At 46.8% G+C, this 17,003-nt stretch overlaps 1 protein-coding gene across 1 annotated transcript; it reads left to right on the top strand.

The window, feature by feature from the left end:
* The first annotated feature begins 13,072 nt into the window (after positions 1-13,072).
* LOC119462245 (sodium-coupled monocarboxylate transporter 2) lies at positions 13,073-16,513 on the top strand. The gene is made up of 2 exons (XM_049672905.1): positions 13,073-13,414; positions 16,412-16,513. Exons 1-2 carry the CDS (start codon positions 13,073-13,075, stop codon positions 16,511-16,513), a joined length of 444 nt encoding a protein of 147 aa, XP_049528862.1.
* Positions 16,514-17,003: the final 490 nt, after the last annotated feature.

Genomic DNA, 17,003 nt, shown 5'->3' with positions numbered 1-17,003 from the left:
TCGCCAATTCCTGTGGGAACGTCTTAGATCTTTGCATCTCGAAGCTAAGTTTTAGATGTCTCTCGTTAATTTTCCTTTGCGTACCGATAAGTTTCATCCGCCACTAAAGATAACTGCCTCTGCGTCAGCACTGAGGCAGAGCTCCTCCAGTGGCGTAAATGAATCTCCAGGCTTTGCTTTCAAGCGTGGTGATTATCTTGGTTTTATATAATTCCTGTACACCACCGATGGTCACTGGTTACCGACAAAAGCAATGTTAATGATTAAGTAGATCAGGTTACAGAGCTTGTTTTGAGCAGTATGCGCAAATACATTCCCCAGTACAGGCCTAGACGCTCTAGATATCCCCACTGGTTTTCATCTCAAACTCATAATTGCCCTAAAGCATAAAGATTGCGCACCACCGAAAATCCAGAATTCCGTTGCCTAATGAGTACAGAGAAGAATTCCGCTTTTTTCGGGCTCTCTGTAAACGTCTCTATAAGCGGATCAAGATTCATATATGGCATTCTTGGAAAATAGCGCCTCCGACCGGCCGGCGGAATTTGGAAGTATATCCGTAAGCGCTCCAATAAACATGGAGAGGGTTTTTGCTTACTTGACTCTAGAGGGCAGAAGTCCAAGCAGTCGCGGGTTGTTTGCAGCCCATTTATTTCCTTATATAAAGATTCAGGTTTCAAGTTTCAACGCTGGTGTCAGTCAGCAGCACCGACGGTTCCTACATCTAGTGCGGTGTTGTTTGATGAAACGCGTATCCACGAATGCCTTAAGCGCTTGAAGCCTTGCCTATCCTGCGGCCCTGATGGCATCCCCTCCGCAATTCTAAAAGCTTACGGCAGTATATTTGCTCCAGCATTGACATCTATATTTAATAACTCTTTGACTACTTCCACTTTCCCTCACATGGGGAAAACTGCTCGTGTTTTTCCTGTATTTAAGTCTGGATGTAAATCTGATGTCTCGAATTATCGCCCAATTTTTCTTCTCTGTGCTACGTCCAAGATTTTTTAGTTTGCTCGTCACAACATATTGTCTTTTACTGTGAAGAACTAGCTCATTCCAAATCAGCATGCATTCTCACCGGCCGCTCCACTATCACAAATCTCGCAAGGTTCATGACACAGATCTCCACGACGGTACTAAATGGTGCAACTAAATGGTGCAAGGATAATAACCTTACCTTGAATGCTGCTAAGACCAAAGTCATGACTTTTACACGCAAAACAGCAAGTATTTCTTTTTCTTATTCTGTGGATTCTGTGCCGTTGTGTAAGGTCTGCGAGTCAATGATCTTGGTGTACTTTTTTGATGCAACCTTACACTTTTCGGCTCACACTAAACGTGTTGCAATGCGGGGTACGCGCTCTCTTGGTTCTGTATGCAGACTATCGAGGGAATTCAAGTCTCCTACACCGTTCCGAAAATTATACACAACCATCTGTCTTCCTCAACTCAAATATGCGTCGGTCGTCTGGAATGGCTCTTCTAGATCCAACAGTGACATTATAGATCGTGTCCAGAAAAAGTTTCTAAGCATACATAATCACCGCTTTGCAAACCTGGACATTGCACCCTGTACTAGCACTGTTGGATTGTTGTCATTGCCCTCACTTCGCGACCGACGTAATCGCGCTGACCTCCTGTTTCTCTTTAAACTCCTTCATGGTAACCTCAAGTGTTCCTAACTTCTCAGCTGTGTCATGTTCCGTATCCCATGCAAGATCACCAGACAACATAGACCTTTCCATGTTCCTGCCTGTCATCATGAACACTCAACTGTTCACAGAATACAGAATCTTTATAACACTTACTTTCGTGAACTTGATATCTTCATAACTCCTTGTCATCGTTCTTTTCCGAGCTTTGCCTTGTGTTATAATTTTATGCATTGTTCGAGTGCCCTTCTCCTCCTTTTCTTTTGAATTTACTTGCGCTTTGTTGTCAGTACTTTCTTCTTTCACAATTTTATTTTTATTCATTTATTTTTCAATGATTTTTCCCTGAGTGTCTTGTTTTTGGTTTGTAATGTATGCGTGCGCCAGCACTCAGACCTTTGGGTTGTTCCTGGGCACGTTAAATAAACATGATTATTATTATTATTATTATTATTATTATTATTATTATTATTATTATTATTATTATTATTATTATTATTATTATTATTATTATTATTATTATTATATTATTATTATTATTATTATATTATTATTATTATTACAACTCGAATATGCGTCGGTCGTCTGGAACGGCTCTTCTAGATCCAACAGTGACATTATAGATCGTGTCCAGAAAAAGTTTCTAAGCATATATAATCACCGCTTTGCAAACCTGGTATGAAGAGCTTGTCCACGAATGCCTTAAGCGCTTGAAGCCTTCCCTATCCTGCGGCCCTGACGGCATCCCCTCCGCAATTCTAAAAGCTTACGGCAGTATATTTGCTCCAGTATTGACATCTATATTTAATAACTCTTTGACTACTTCCACTTTCCCTCACATGTGGAAAACTGCTCGTGTTTTTCCTGTATTTAAGTCTGGATGTAAATCAGATGTGTCGAATTATCGCCCAATTTCTCTTCTCTGTGCTACATCCAAGATTTTTGAGCTTGCTCTTCACAACATATTGTCTTTTACTGTGAAGAACTCGCTCATTCCGAATCAGCATGGATTTCTGACCGGCCGCTCCACTATCACAAATCTCGCAAGTTTCATGACACAGATCTCCACGCCGGTACTTCAAAGGGGGCAAGTTGACACCATTTACTGTGATCTCAGCAAGGCTTTTGATGTAGTCAGCCACTCGCTGCTTCTGATCAAGCTTACGAACCTTGATGTTGACTCGTCAGTTGTGAATCTCTTGCGAAGTTATCTTCTTGATAGATCGTGTTATATTAACGTCAATGGCCAAACGTCTTCTTCTTACTTGGTAACTAGCGGCGTCCCTCAAGGGTCAGTATTAGGACCACTCCTTTTTTTAATTTTTATTAATGACGTTCTTTCTGTTATTCGGAACTCTTCTTTCCTTCTATATGCCGATGACATCAAGATTTTTAAGAAAATTCACACTGTTGATGACTGTCGCGCCCTGCAGTCTGACCTGTTTTCCTTTTCTAAATGGTGCAAGGATAATAACCTTACCTTGAATGCTGCTAAGACCAAAGTCATGACTTTCACACGCAAAACAGCAAGTATTTCTTTTTCTTATTCGATAGATTCTGTGCCGTTGTGTAAGGTCTGCGAGATCAATGATCTTGGTGTACTTTTTGATGCAACCTTACACTTTTCGGCTCACACTAAACGTGTTGCAATGCGGGGTATGCGCTCTCTTGGTTCTGTATGCAGACTATCGAGGGAATTCAAGTCTCCTACACCGTTCCGCAAATTATACACAACCATCTGTCTTCCTCAACTCGAATATGCGTCGGTCGTCTGGAATGGCTCTTCTAGATCCAACAGTGACATTATAGATCGTGTCCAGAAAAAGTTTCTAAGCATATATAATCACCGCTTTGCAAACCTGGACATTGCACCCTGTACTAGCACTGTTGGATTGTCATTGCCTTCACTTCGCGACCGACGTAATCGCGCTGACCTTCTGTTTCTCTTTAAACTCCTTCACGGTAACCTCACGTGTCCCGAACTTCTCAGCTGTGTCATGTTCCGCATCCCACGCAAGATCACCAGAGAACATAGACCTTTCCATGTGCCTGCCTGTCATCACGAACACTCAACTGTCCACAGAATACAGAATCTTTATAACGCTTACTTTCGTGAACTTGATATCTTTCATAACTCCTTGTCATCGTTCTTTTCCGAGCTTTGCCTGGTATTATAATAGCATGTATTGTTCAAGTGCCCTTCTCCTCCTTTTTCTTTTGTATTTACTTTGCGCTTTGGTGTCGGTACTCTCTTCTTTTCACAATTTTTATTTTTATTCATTTATTGTTTAATGATCTTTCCCTGAGTGTCTTTTTTTTGGTTTGTAATGTATGCGTGCGCCAGCACTCAGACCTTAGGTTGTTCCTGGGCACGTTAAATAAACATGATTGATTGATTGATTGATTGATTATATTATTATTATTATTATTATTATTATATTATTATTATTATTATTATTATTATTATTATTATTATTATTATTATTATTATTATTATTATTATTATTATTATTATTATAGAAGATGGGATGTTTGGGAAACGCAAAATTTATCGAAACTTCCTAAATTGCACGTCTGCCTACTTTTTAATGTAATGTATAGTTCTTTATTGATAAACAGTTTATTAGACCCGACTATATATACGCTGCCAAACTCGATGACGTCACAGCGAGCTGTTGCGGAAACTTGACGGCGGTGTAGCCCCCACGTGTTTCATTTCTCTGTCTATACTGAATTGCCAAGTCTCCTCTTAGGGTAGGAGTGGTCAGCGTAGTTTACTAATTGCAAGTTAACCTAATATTAGTGTTCCTTGGCATAGGAAGAACAGCAGAAAGCAGCAGCCACGCCTTACCAGGGAGGGTAGTTAAAGGAGAGCAAAGAGAAACAAATGATCTCCGTTACGGCAATATCAACAATTGCATGTCAGCGATCTTCGAATAAAACCCCACCACTTCACCGTGTATATGTGCAAACTCCGCAACTGGCGACCTAGTAAATTCTAGAACATGCTACGAATCACTTACGAGCACGCCAATAAAACGACGGGCCCGCCTTTTAAACAAACAAAAAAATTGTGTGCAGCTTGCACAAATGATGCAAGGGTAAATAGCGGAGCTGGTGATCGACCTAGCTTCTTACAGGTTTTACTAGGCTTGGCTAAGTTTTGCTAGGAAATGCCAAGTGCTGCTAGCAATGCACGCTATTCTGAATCGGCTCGCCGCCGACGCGCAGATTCTCGCTAGGCCGCGCGACGCACTTCAAGATGAGCGGCTTCTTCGGGTGTCCGGTTCTTCTTCGGACTTCCCATGTCACGGCTACATGTACTCGCCGCAGAGTCAACCAGAATTCTGCCGGCGTCGCGGCGGCTCCGAGCTTTTATCTCCCGGTGACGTCACGACTAAGTTCCGCCTCCACACTTTCCGCGCTCAGCTAGACAAAGGCCACACAGCCCGCGAACCGTGTTGGCAAGCAGTGACGTGACGGTTTTTGCTCCGCCTACCCAGCGGAGCGAGGAGGTTTTGGCGGGAGCCGGAGTTCTGGTGAGGTCACGTGAGCCCTCGGCGGTCGCGCGGCGTTGGTGTGGCTAGACGAAGCATGTGCGCGGTAGCTGTGAAGGGCTGCGTGAAGAGCTTGGCGAAGCGATGGCATGCCTAGGCGAAGCGAGGGAGCAGCTACGCCGGGGGGTTGCTAGGCGACGTGAAGTGACGTCATGACTAGACGGAGCAGGTGCGCGGTCGTAGCAGCTGGCGCGGCTGCGGAGGAGCATTGCCGAAGCTAGGCGAATCGAGGCGCAGCTGTGCCAAGTGGTTGCTAGGCAACGCGCGGTCACGTCATAGCCAGGTGCAGTTTCTGGTCTATGCTACGCGGCGCAACAAAGAGCTTAAACAGCTTCGCTGTTAAAAAACCGACGACCTCCAAGATTCCTGTTTTATCTGATATCGCGAACGTGCTCTCGCGAGACAATGGAGACGTGATAAGAAAGCCGCGCTGCGATAGCGAATTGTCGAGACTGCGAATGAAACTCGCATGGCAATATGCCAGACGTGTACCTTCTTATAGACGGTTTCATGCTCGCGATAACAGCAGCGAGCGTGCCGCCTCCAAAAAACTTCCGGTCACGTGCCTTATCAGTCTGCTACGCGGGACCAAAAAGCATCTGTGGGCTTATGTTTTAACGCATGGTCGCTTCTTTGCCAGTTACATTTAGCAGCTGCGCCAGTGGACAAAACCGGAAGCCGTGCAGGGCCTATGTTTGTAATCAGTGAGCAGGTCTATAATGCCGCGGCGCGGCTGCATCTCGACGGGGGTGAAATGCAAGAACGCCTGTGTACCGTGCGTTGGGTGCACGGTGAAGAAACCCAGGTGGTCAAAATTGACACGGAGTTCACCACTACGGCATGCCTCATAATCATATCTTGGTTTTGGCACGTAAAACCACAAAATTTATCTTCGTATAATATTTTTTATTGCACCAGTTGTATGAACATTTATTACTTAACGCGTGCGCTATTAGACGGCTCTCTAGATAAGTTTTTGTTCCGTCTTATTCGAGCTTTTTTTTTTTTTTTTTTTGGTGTGCACAACATTGATCTTGTTTGTAGGCTTAGTGTGTTCGTATCTGTTTTATCTATATGACCTTGTTATGGGCTAAAGGGTATATGAAGGGTATATAGTACAATTTCGTACCAGTACCTTGGGATAGCCGGTTCTGGTGTATCCTAGCTTCCCATTTGACCACAGTGATTAAACAACAACAATATGCCTCCGCCAGAGTAATCCACATGGCTTTATGCCGCGCTGTTTCGCGCAGCTTTTAACAGCGGAGCTGTGTAAGCTTTTGGTTAGGCCGTGGAGCATTAGCAGAAAACTGCGCCTGGCGATGACGTCATCGCTTGGCCTCGTCACCCAGAATAGACTGCACCCGCGTCTCGTCGAGAAAGATGGGCTGGTGGATAGTCGTGATTATGGAAGGCGCGACAACCGACCTCTCTATAGTCCAAAGCGTGTGCCGCGCCGCGCCGCCTAGAGACATGCGCATTTATACGAAACTAGGAGTTTCAGGATACGAAACTGCGAACTCGCTGCACGTGCCGTTAGCAGTACCCATCAGCCCAACTTGCTCGGCGAGACGCGCATACGCTCCATTCTGGGTGACGAGGCCGGCGTGAAATGCAGCATGTCGCATCTCGACGCCATCTGCAGCCTGGGCACGCCGGATATGTCGGCCATGCCTCGCGCCGGAATATAGAGTGCTGCGATTTCACTGGCGTGGCGTCACCGTGCCGAGCGCGCTCGCGCTTCAAAGCTACGTCGGACTATAAAGTGGCCTTTCGAAGACTGCGCGCTGACCCCGAGTATCGTCCTGATACTCGGGGTCGGCTAAGTTTGGCTAAAAACTAGCCAAGCCCAACCAAGTTAAGCAAAGTTAAAGCTAAGAACCAGCCAAGCCCAACCAAGTTGAGCAAAGTTACAGCTCAAAACCAGCCATGCCAAACCAAGTCAAGCAAAGGAAAGCAAAGTTAAAGCTACAGAGAAGGGCCACCAGCTTCGCCGTTTGCCCAGTCTTCGCCCCACTTAGTGTGAAGGTGCCCCTAATTTTTTTATAGATTTCGGTTTACTTATCTGTAATACCGTCCGTGGTCGCTCGATAGCTATAGAATTGGATGTGCTTAGAGGATAACAATGATGATCATCGATGACTGTAACGACGGTGATCACTGATGATCGTTATATCAGCAGCGAAAAGTTGCTTTACCCATGGGATAACCCGTCATTACAGCGGTCAGCTCTGAAAGAGCCCCTCAAACATTTTGCTAACCAATCATATACGGGGTGTTTCAGCGAACACTTTCAAAAATTCTTAAAGGTTGCCTGTGGCAGATAGCACAATTCTAGTTCATGAGTTGGTCTACTCGAAGAGGCGGACATTACTTGCACAAAAAATAGGAATAATTAACGGAATAATTACCAGAAATTTACTAATTAGGTTTTTAACTAATTACCTGATGGCCCATATTGCAGTTTACAAATTGTAGCCGTCGAGTTCGCAAGGCGGATCCACTTGGAACGAATTCTCGGGATGACACCAGTTTCGAGATATTAATTCCCGAACTTTGCAGAGAAATGCATTGGCGTTTCAGTTAGTTTCTTAACAAAACGTCGCTTTCTGCAGTGAAGCACGAACTTAACTGGAACGTCAATGCATTTTTCCGCATAGTTCGGGAATTAATATCTGGAAACTGGTTTCAACCTAAGAATTAATTTCAAGTGAATCCGCCTTGCGAACTCCACGGCTACAAATTGTAAATTGCAATAAGGGCCATCTGGTAATTAGTTAAAACTTAATTAGTGAATTTTTGTTAATCATTCGATTATGCATTTCACTTTCTTGTGGAAGTAATGTCCGCCTCTTCGAGTAGACCAGCTCACGAACCTACACTTCATACTTTGCCTCCAATTGGGCTATCTGCCACAGGCAACCTTAAATAAATTTTGAAAGTGTTCGCTGAAACACCCTGTATAGAATTCAATTCTGGGATGTTACCTGCCAAAACCACGATTTGATTATGAGGCACACCGTAGTGGGAGACTCCGGATTAATTTTGACCGCCAGGGTATCGTTAACGGGCCCGCAATGCCCGGAACACAGGCATTTTTCCATTTCGCCCCCATCGAAATACCGCCGCCGCGGCCGGGAGTTGATCCCGCGACCTCGTGCTTAGCAGCCCAACACCATAGCCGCTAAGCCACTGCGGTGGGTTTAACTAATCATAGAATGGCCTAACTAATAAAGGCCATCGCCTTACGAATCTCTTACCGCAAAAAAATTTTCTGCATCCTTCAAGTGCTATACACGTAGTTATCGCTCCGATGAGCGGCTTTCTTTCCATTCGTTGCCGCTAGCGCACTGGAAGCTACACAGGGGCAGGGTGGATCGAAATGCACCACCCTTGCGATGGAACGAAATGCACCAGCCTTATGCTATCTAGGAGGCGTTGCCCTACACAGGGGAGATGGCAAGGGGCGATAGGGTTACTGCCTCCCTTTAGGGAGCCTCCCTAAAGGGAGCCTATACAGTTTTCTAGGAAGCTATAAATCCGCTCTATTCTGGAAAGTAGCGACACTCTCCTCCGCGCGCTAGCTTTCTCCCACAATCCTCCTAAGATTTCACTCTCCCACGGGCCAGCGCGCTGCGCACAGCACGCTTTTTCTGCCAGTGGCCGCCGCGGAAGAATCAGTGCACTTGCTTGCTGTTTCAGCCGTTTGAAGCGTTGTTGTGGAAATCATCGCCTAATGACACTGATACGACTACGGCTAACTTCCGATAGGTCATGCTGACAAATCTTTTCGAAAAAGTCGCAGGCCTGCGTGCCACACGCAGCACCGTCACAGCGTAAGCTGGTGGAGTGCCTCAAGAGTAGCTCCAATTTCGGCACCACGCACAACAGGGTCTTTGGGGCAAAGTCTCTGCGCCTCGTTTTGACGAGAACGATCTGAACTGTATGCCCGGCGTCGACGGTGAGCTGCGCCTTGTAATTCTCTCCGCACAGCAGTCTGCTGAGCCCGATGATGCCTGGTTGTAGCCGCGCACGTAGCTCTACGTTTACAGGCGCCTTGACTAGATGGCGCGACCCCGTAGCGCACCCAGGATCTCTGCCAGGCGGGGGGGGGGGGGACAGTTTGCCTTAGTTTGCCAATACCATCTAAACAGCATTAATTTCAATTTCTTCACGGCAAATTGTCAAAAAGTGCGCGCGCAAGTTTGCGAGTGTGCAGACGATTGCACGTCTTACATCTTAGTTGCAGTACTCAAAGGCGCAAGTAAAGAAAAGGAGAGAAAGAGAAACGAGAAGGGAAAGATAGGGAGGTTAACCAAGGACGTGCCCGGTTGGCTACCCTACGCTTGGGAAGAGGGAAAGGGGAAGAATAGATAAGGAGCGAGAATACAAAAAACACACATAGAGAGTCAGTTATTCACACAGTCAGTCGCAGAGGAAGGTCCACTGTCACAAGCGCTCATATAGTCCAGTCTCCTTCAAGAACTGAAAAGGGTTAAACAAAAGGGGGGGGGGGGTTAACTCGGCCTTAGGGGGAGGGGTTACAATCCCCCCCCCCCCCGTCGATGCGCCACTGGCGCCACCATACTGGCGCATGTTCGGGATCGCGTTGACTGCGCCCCTCGTCTGAATCGCATCTCGTTGTCTGCGCCTGCCTAGGGTGCGTTTATAGGGCATTTTTTCGCTACCTCATAGCAAGTGCTTGTGTGGCTCAGTGGTAGAGTATCTGAGTACCACGCAGTGAGCTCATGTTTTATCCCGGCGGGAACCCCGTACTCTTATTTCGCATGTCCGGCGATGGCGGTTACGGTCACCGGACACCGTCGGCGGAGGCGGAGGACACCATCGCGAGCCGTAACAGCTATTGGAATGAGCCCATAACTGCTCACGCTATAAAAGACTCCGAGGTAAACTAACGGAGGTGCTAGAAATATAGCTATTGAGCAGTTGTTCAGAGGTTTGCTATCCATTGGCCATCCGTGGCGCGCGGAGTAGAGCATGTGGAAAATTTAAGCAATGCAGACAATTCATGCGTTCGTTTCATATGCGTGGTTTAATTATAAAAAAAAACTTTTCAAAACGTGCGTGAAAAGTCAACAAAGGAAGCAATGCACGCGCTCAGACTTCCCTTACGTCGCCTCACAATAAACCAACGGCATACCACATGTACATTTTACCAGAATTAAGGGACCAAATGCAGTGCACCTATAGCTCGTATTTTATGAGATGCCGCGAATACAACAGGCAAATTACGCGATTTTCCTTCGCGTTGCTGGCTGCTTACTGCACGGTAGATGCCGACATAATGTTAAGTAGCTGTTAATTGACATTTTTTTTTTCGGACGAAACATCGCAGACTGAATCGTGGCCGTTACCGCATGAGTTTGAAAGATCAGGCCACATTCTCAAATTCGTGCATAAGAACTTACAAATGCAGAAACATACCAAGAGCAACAAGTATCACGCTTCAATGCCCAAGTGCTGTACACAAAAGCAAACTGGGGCAAATATTTATTGAGACGAACGCTGAGTCGCAGCCAAAGCATTGCAAATTATATATGACTTTAAAGTACACAATGCGAATGCGAAAAGAAAATGCTCAATCATGACGCGACCAGTTAGGAAAAAAAAATTGCGACATGTTACACACACGCTAAATGTGCAGTGCACTGCATGATGAATTTAGTAAAGGGGTTGGCTCGCAAAAATTACAAATATGTTCACCCAACTTTGCCTCCAAGTACAAAGAGAAGTGCAGTACTTGCCTCGCAAATAACGGCGTGTTTCGAAGGGGCGAAGCCTTGTCTTCCGATGGTGTGCAGCTATTGTTTTCGCTGCACAACGCCCCGTTTCCCTCGGTGGATTGCGAACAACGCTATAGTCCCTTTTCCGGCCTGCTGCTGCAGTGAAAAGCGCAGCAGCCAGGTATTCTTCCGCCAAACGAACCTCGCTGAACTTGCAAAACGCACATGTGCCGTGGCAGCGCAAACAACACGTGGCAGTCGAATGGCGGCCGGAAAAAAAATATAGCTAAAATAAGTTTCATGGCGTAAAAGCATGAGCGGTTTAACGGCAGGGTTGAATAAAGACTTGACGGGACAGCCGGTCAGTGTGCAAAATGGCATTGGAAAGAGTGTATGCATTTTCTGTCTTTTTTTTTTTATTTCTAAAACACATATATTTTTCAAACTTAGCAATATAACAGTATAACAGAGAATGCCCTCGCAATAACGATCAGCCTATAGCTGTTGGTGGGTTTCGCTGCTTACGATGTCGCTGCACGACGACCTTGCGTAGGCGAGAACGAGCGATTGGACAATTTATTGTTTGTGGAGAAGCCGGCAACACAGTTGCCGCCATTTACAATTTAATACGGATAACTCGATCACACCCACTCTTGAGGTTTCGACTCGGTAGTTCAACTCCCGGCCGGGAGTTCAATTCAACTACTGAAGTACACTGAGTGAAAAAAAGAACAAAAGAAAAACAACGATTTTTTTTTCATTAGAAACATGCGACTGCCAAAGAGCAACGAGGCTTGAAGAATAAACCTAGGCCCCCTCTATACTCCGTCTCCCACGGAGTAGGTGTAAGTACTGGGCTCTAAACGCCCATCAATGAATAACTAACAGCATCGTAGCCAAAGCTGTTTTCTTGGAACCAGCCCTCTTCTGGCCCAGCAACTTTGGGCTGTCCAGCAGGCCCACAATGCAGCCGAGGGGCTTGGCCATCTGGTCCCTACGTGGGAGCGTCCCACTGCGTGTTGAGACACACTCTGCAGGACCTCAATAAAGTTATTGATACCGTAGCATGCATCCACCCGCGACACCCCAGTTTCAGCCAACGCACTCAGCACATCAGGCGTTGTCAGTCTGCTCGATTATATGTACGATGTCCCAATTATCATGCGCCAAGATTTAAAGATATGCAAATTCCACGTAGCTGGACAGAACCAAAGCAATGCTGTTTGCCGTCGGTTCGAGATACTCAGACTACTTTTTGCATTCCGCATAATTACATAGTCTTAATTAATTAATCGGTTTCTCAATTATTATAATTAGATGAATGGTGAAAATGACAAAATTGTAGATAAACGTGAAAAACTCCCGAGACAGCAACTCCGGAGACAGCAAACTCCCCCCCCCCCCCCCCGCCCCGCCAAAAAACAAAACAAAACAAACTCAAAACGAAATAAAAGATCAAATGCAATCCACGCGGTAACGTGACTGTCGGTGAAGCGGACGTTCGACGGTGTCGGAGGACAGGAAGCAGGTGACAAACAGCCGTCGATCCGATGCCGCATATGTACGTCGTTGGATTGACGACGGGAAACACCATCACACATCGCAAAAGTTATCACTCTTGAAAAAAGGGCAACAATTTAGACTGTAATGCAGACAGGGCTAACAAGATTGTGCCGTGACAAATCACTGTGCGTACACAAAGCATATATATATATATATATATATATATATATATATATATATGCTATATGAAGTGTGTTGAAACTAGGCTGCCTGAGTGTTCCAGTACCCGCTATAGGTCGCAAGGTGCACGTTTTTTTGCCCGACGACATGGAAAGGGTGCAGCTCGAAAGCTGAACGACTCGTCACCACAGCAGTTGACTCTTCAGGCGATACTGGAGGAAAACAGCACGAGCCCTACTTCGCAGGTCACAGACAGTGAAAGGTACAGGGGGGTTGCCATGCAATACGGCACCGATAACGCGTTAAACCTAGAGCTTCTATGTAGGAACGATGTCAGAGTGCAGCTGACACGCGTATATAGAAAAGACGGTCACTGCAGACGGCACAATACGTGGCTACACGAAAAGCTCTCGTAGTGAAAGAAAGAGACAAGATGGCCGCCGCGTCTTCATTCGCCGCGTTGGACTACGCGGTGCTCACGGGATTTCTCGCTTTGTCAGCCAGCATCGGCGCGTTCTTCGCCTGGCGGGATCGGCGAGACAAATCAAACCGGCAGTTCCTGACGGCCAACAAGCAACTCGGCTGGCTGCCCGTGTCCGTGTCGATGGTGGCCAGCTTCGTTTCTGCCACTTCCATCCTAGGCCTGCCTTCGCAAGTGTTTGTACGAGGATTGACTCTGTGGATGAACGCCGTGTCTTCGACCCTGGCGATGCTCGTGGTTGCCTTCGTGTTCCTTCCCATGTACTACAAGATGGACATCACCAGCATCAACGAGGTACGCATGCATAGACACGTTTCTTTAATTTCAGGTCTCTTTTCGTTAAAATTAAATTATGGGGCCCAACGTGCCAAAACAACGATCTCATTGTAGGCAAGCTGTATCGTTGGGGACTCCAGATTATTTTCGAGTACCTGGGATTCTTTAACGTGCATCTAAATCTAATTACACGAGCGTTTTTGTATATCGCTCCGATTGAATGCGGCCGCCGTGTTCGTGGTCAACTCCGCGACTTTTGAGTTTAGGAGTGTAACGCCGTGCAGTCACTAAGGTGTACCGCGATGGGTCATGTCTGTTTCCGTAATGGCTCGACTGATGCAACAGTCGCAACACTGACGCTCGAATTTTAATTATTTATTTTATTGCGATAGCAATTATACGGACACTTCAACCGGATTTCTGCCGTCGGCGTCGCCGTCGCCGTGAGGTTCCGTATAGATTCCAAGGGCGATAAAATCGTCGCCGCGCGCCGTATGCGCGAGCGAAAGCGCGCGGGGGACGCGCGCCATCACGGAGAGCGAACGCACGGCGGAAAGCAAACGCGACCGTCCCGCGAAAGGCCGTTGGGGTATGGGAGGGAGGTAGGCGGGGCGGCGTTGTGCTCCGGCACCAAAGGCGTATCTTGCCACTCAATCTCCCACGCGAAAGCAAGAAACGGGAAGAGGGAGGCGGGGGGGGGGGGGGGGGGGGGGCAGCTTCTCCTTTGCCAACAACGTCTTCTCTGCCCGGCGGTAGCCCGCACCGTCTCTTATCTCCACACGGCTCTGACCTTTGTATGCGTTGTGCATTCGCCGCTCAGTTTCCGTTGAAGCGATAGACCGCGCGAGCTTGCGCTTGCTGCCAGCGTTTTGACAGTCGTTGGCTGCGGTCATTCAGTGTGATCTATTCATGTTTGCTTGTGCGCGCTGACACCACGATTGTTAATTCAGTTAGTAAGCCAATGTGTCCAAGTTTATGCAACCGATAAAACTACTATCCCTACTCCGAACAGCGCTCTGCTAATTTGCTATCGCAATCGATGCTTCGCCTTTCGGGCGAAACTGCGACATTTTTATTCATTGGTGAAGAGCCACGAATGCATTAATCAACTCCGGGCTGTCCAGCAGGCCCACGATGCGGCGGTAAGGCTTGGCCTTCCCGTCCCAACGTGGGAGCGGCCCGCAGTCTTGCCCTTATAAAAATGGGGTGAAGATTCTTCCGGACCTAAATAAATGTTACCACCACCACCACGGAACAAAAAGCTCGCTGCCATATTTTATTCTTCCAGGGCTCCGGGAAAACATCGAACGCGATTTTTACAACGCCTCCCAGTAAGAGGAAAAAAAGGAGTGTTCAGTAATTACACGAAAAGGGCTTAATTAACAACAAACTTAAATATCTGTCCGCACATCGCCCCTGAGAAGCACTTCAATTTCCAGAAAATGTAAGCTCGGTGCAATATTTCGTTCTTCCAATATACCGGGAAAAGATGCTCACGCTGGTTCGAACACCCACTTGCCGTACTGCTTTTTTTTCTCTTAATCTTTCATACGCATTTCCCCATATCCCATTTTAGAGGGTGGCCAACCGGATATATGCTCTGGTTAACCTCCCTGTTTTCCCCTTACTTTTATTTATTTTTCTACATTAGGAATGTTTTTTTTTCCAAGAACCTGTAATTAACCCACGCTCGTACAGACGGTCCAGCCTGGTCTCGCCATCCATGGAGAGACTGAGCGACCAAGTGCCGGCGAAGCAGCTGTTAAACCCTCGCGTAGTCACGTGGTATCGCCGCGGCGAGGCTCCGAGCGAGCGCAGCTGCGACGCCTCTCCGCAGCGGATCACGTGGCGTGACGTCACACCTGCCACACTTGTGCTCCGACGGCTCAAGGTCATTGCGATGCGATGAATGACCTTGCGAGACATGGCGTAGTAGAGCTTTCGCTCTAAGAGAGTCGTCCCACTCTTGCGACAGAAAACAGCCGTTACTTAAACCCATAAGCGTTCTCTGAGAAGAGTACGGTGAGGGAAAGGAAAGGCAGGGAGGCCACCCAGATTGCACATGATTTTCCACCCTACACTGGGGAGGAGGAAGCTAGCAGAAACGGAAAAAAGGAAGGCAGAAAGAAAAGGATAATACGAGACGCGCACGGACATACAAAAGCGTTCAGAGCGCAGTCAAAAGTTGAGTCGCAGAGAGTGGCAGGGAATTTCTGTGTTCACTGGTCCACGTGCAAGATGAGTTGTTGGATCATTTAGATCATTTAGACTGATTAGATCATTTAGGTAATGTGGAATATGATGAAAACTTGTGTCTAGATCCACCCATTGTTGAAATAACTAGTATAAGGCACAAGCATACATTAAATCACTGAACATTTTTCCAATCCTTTTTCAATAATAAGTGTAGTTACGCACCGATGACGCCTTTCTATCTCTTTTCGTCACCGCTAGAGCGCTGGAAGCTACACTGCAGTGAAGCCAAGAGGGCAAAGTCCCTGCCAAAAGTTGAGTGTCGCGGCGGCGACATAGGGCTTTGCGGCGAAAGGGCTCGTCGCGGCACCCTGTGGCGGCCGCGGTAAACTAGGCTACGCAGCACTCAGCTGCAATATCGGAGGACACGTGCAGTAGACGCAGCTACACGCAGTGCAATGATGAAATTACCATTGGTGGGCCAGATGCTTTCGATGGCGCTGCATGACATGCATTGCGGAAGCGAGAGCGAGTGACTTTTCGCCGTATTTAACAGGAGATTATGAATTCCCTGCTGCATGCGGTGCAGTAATATTTGGAGAACATGGTCACAGAAGCCTCTACGACAGATCGCTAACGTTTTCTTACTATGTTCAAAAACGTGTTTCAGTGACTCTTTAACGGCACATCATTTCCCGCTTTGCCGGATAAAAGCCGAAAATCCGGATGCTTGCATGTGCAGCTTTTGAAGATCACTCGAACTGAACTCCCTTGTACATCCAGTGCTCCGTGCTAAACCGTTCGCCTTGTTCACGCATGCAGTGGGATCCTCCGGTTCTACCACATCTCCTTCATGTGGGTCGTCCCCCTCGGCTTTCTCACCCACTTGATCGTCTCGCTGTTCGTCAGTCTCCTCTTTGGTGAGCTTCCGATAAGACCGGCTCGTTGTGAAACATCTGTGTGTACATGTCTTGCGCTGAGACAGCGAGAAATTCATTTATAGTTGAAGGTGCACTCTTTGTGTATCTGAGCCTTTATTTTTTATTAGCAATCATTAGAACTTGAAAAAATTCGAGGCCCTAATTAGTGGTACCCATAGCATCTACATCTAGCGTTCGGTCCAGTGAAAAAGTCACATGCAGCTACATGTTGCAGTTAGGTGTTATTCGCCATTACATTAAAAATCAGCAATCTTATATAAAAACCTGAACTTGTACACCATCTTTAGCTATGTGACACTAGTATTTAACCTACTGATACATATTAAATTTTATTCTGCAAAAAGCTTTGCGTGACCAGCGTCTTCATATCCGTACCGCCTTAGATCACCTGGGCTCCAGATAATGTTCAGTGACGAAAGTCCTTGGACCATGGCCCCATGTGCCACACGCTCACAAAGCGGCATGTGCATTAT

Source organism: Dermacentor silvarum, chromosome 8, assembly GCF_013339745.2.
Source record: "Dermacentor silvarum isolate Dsil-2018 chromosome 8, BIME_Dsil_1.4, whole genome shotgun sequence".
Taxonomy (NCBI): Eukaryota; Metazoa; Arthropoda; class Arachnida; order Ixodida; family Ixodidae; genus Dermacentor; species Dermacentor silvarum.
This window is presented reverse-complemented; position numbering and strand designations above follow the sequence as displayed.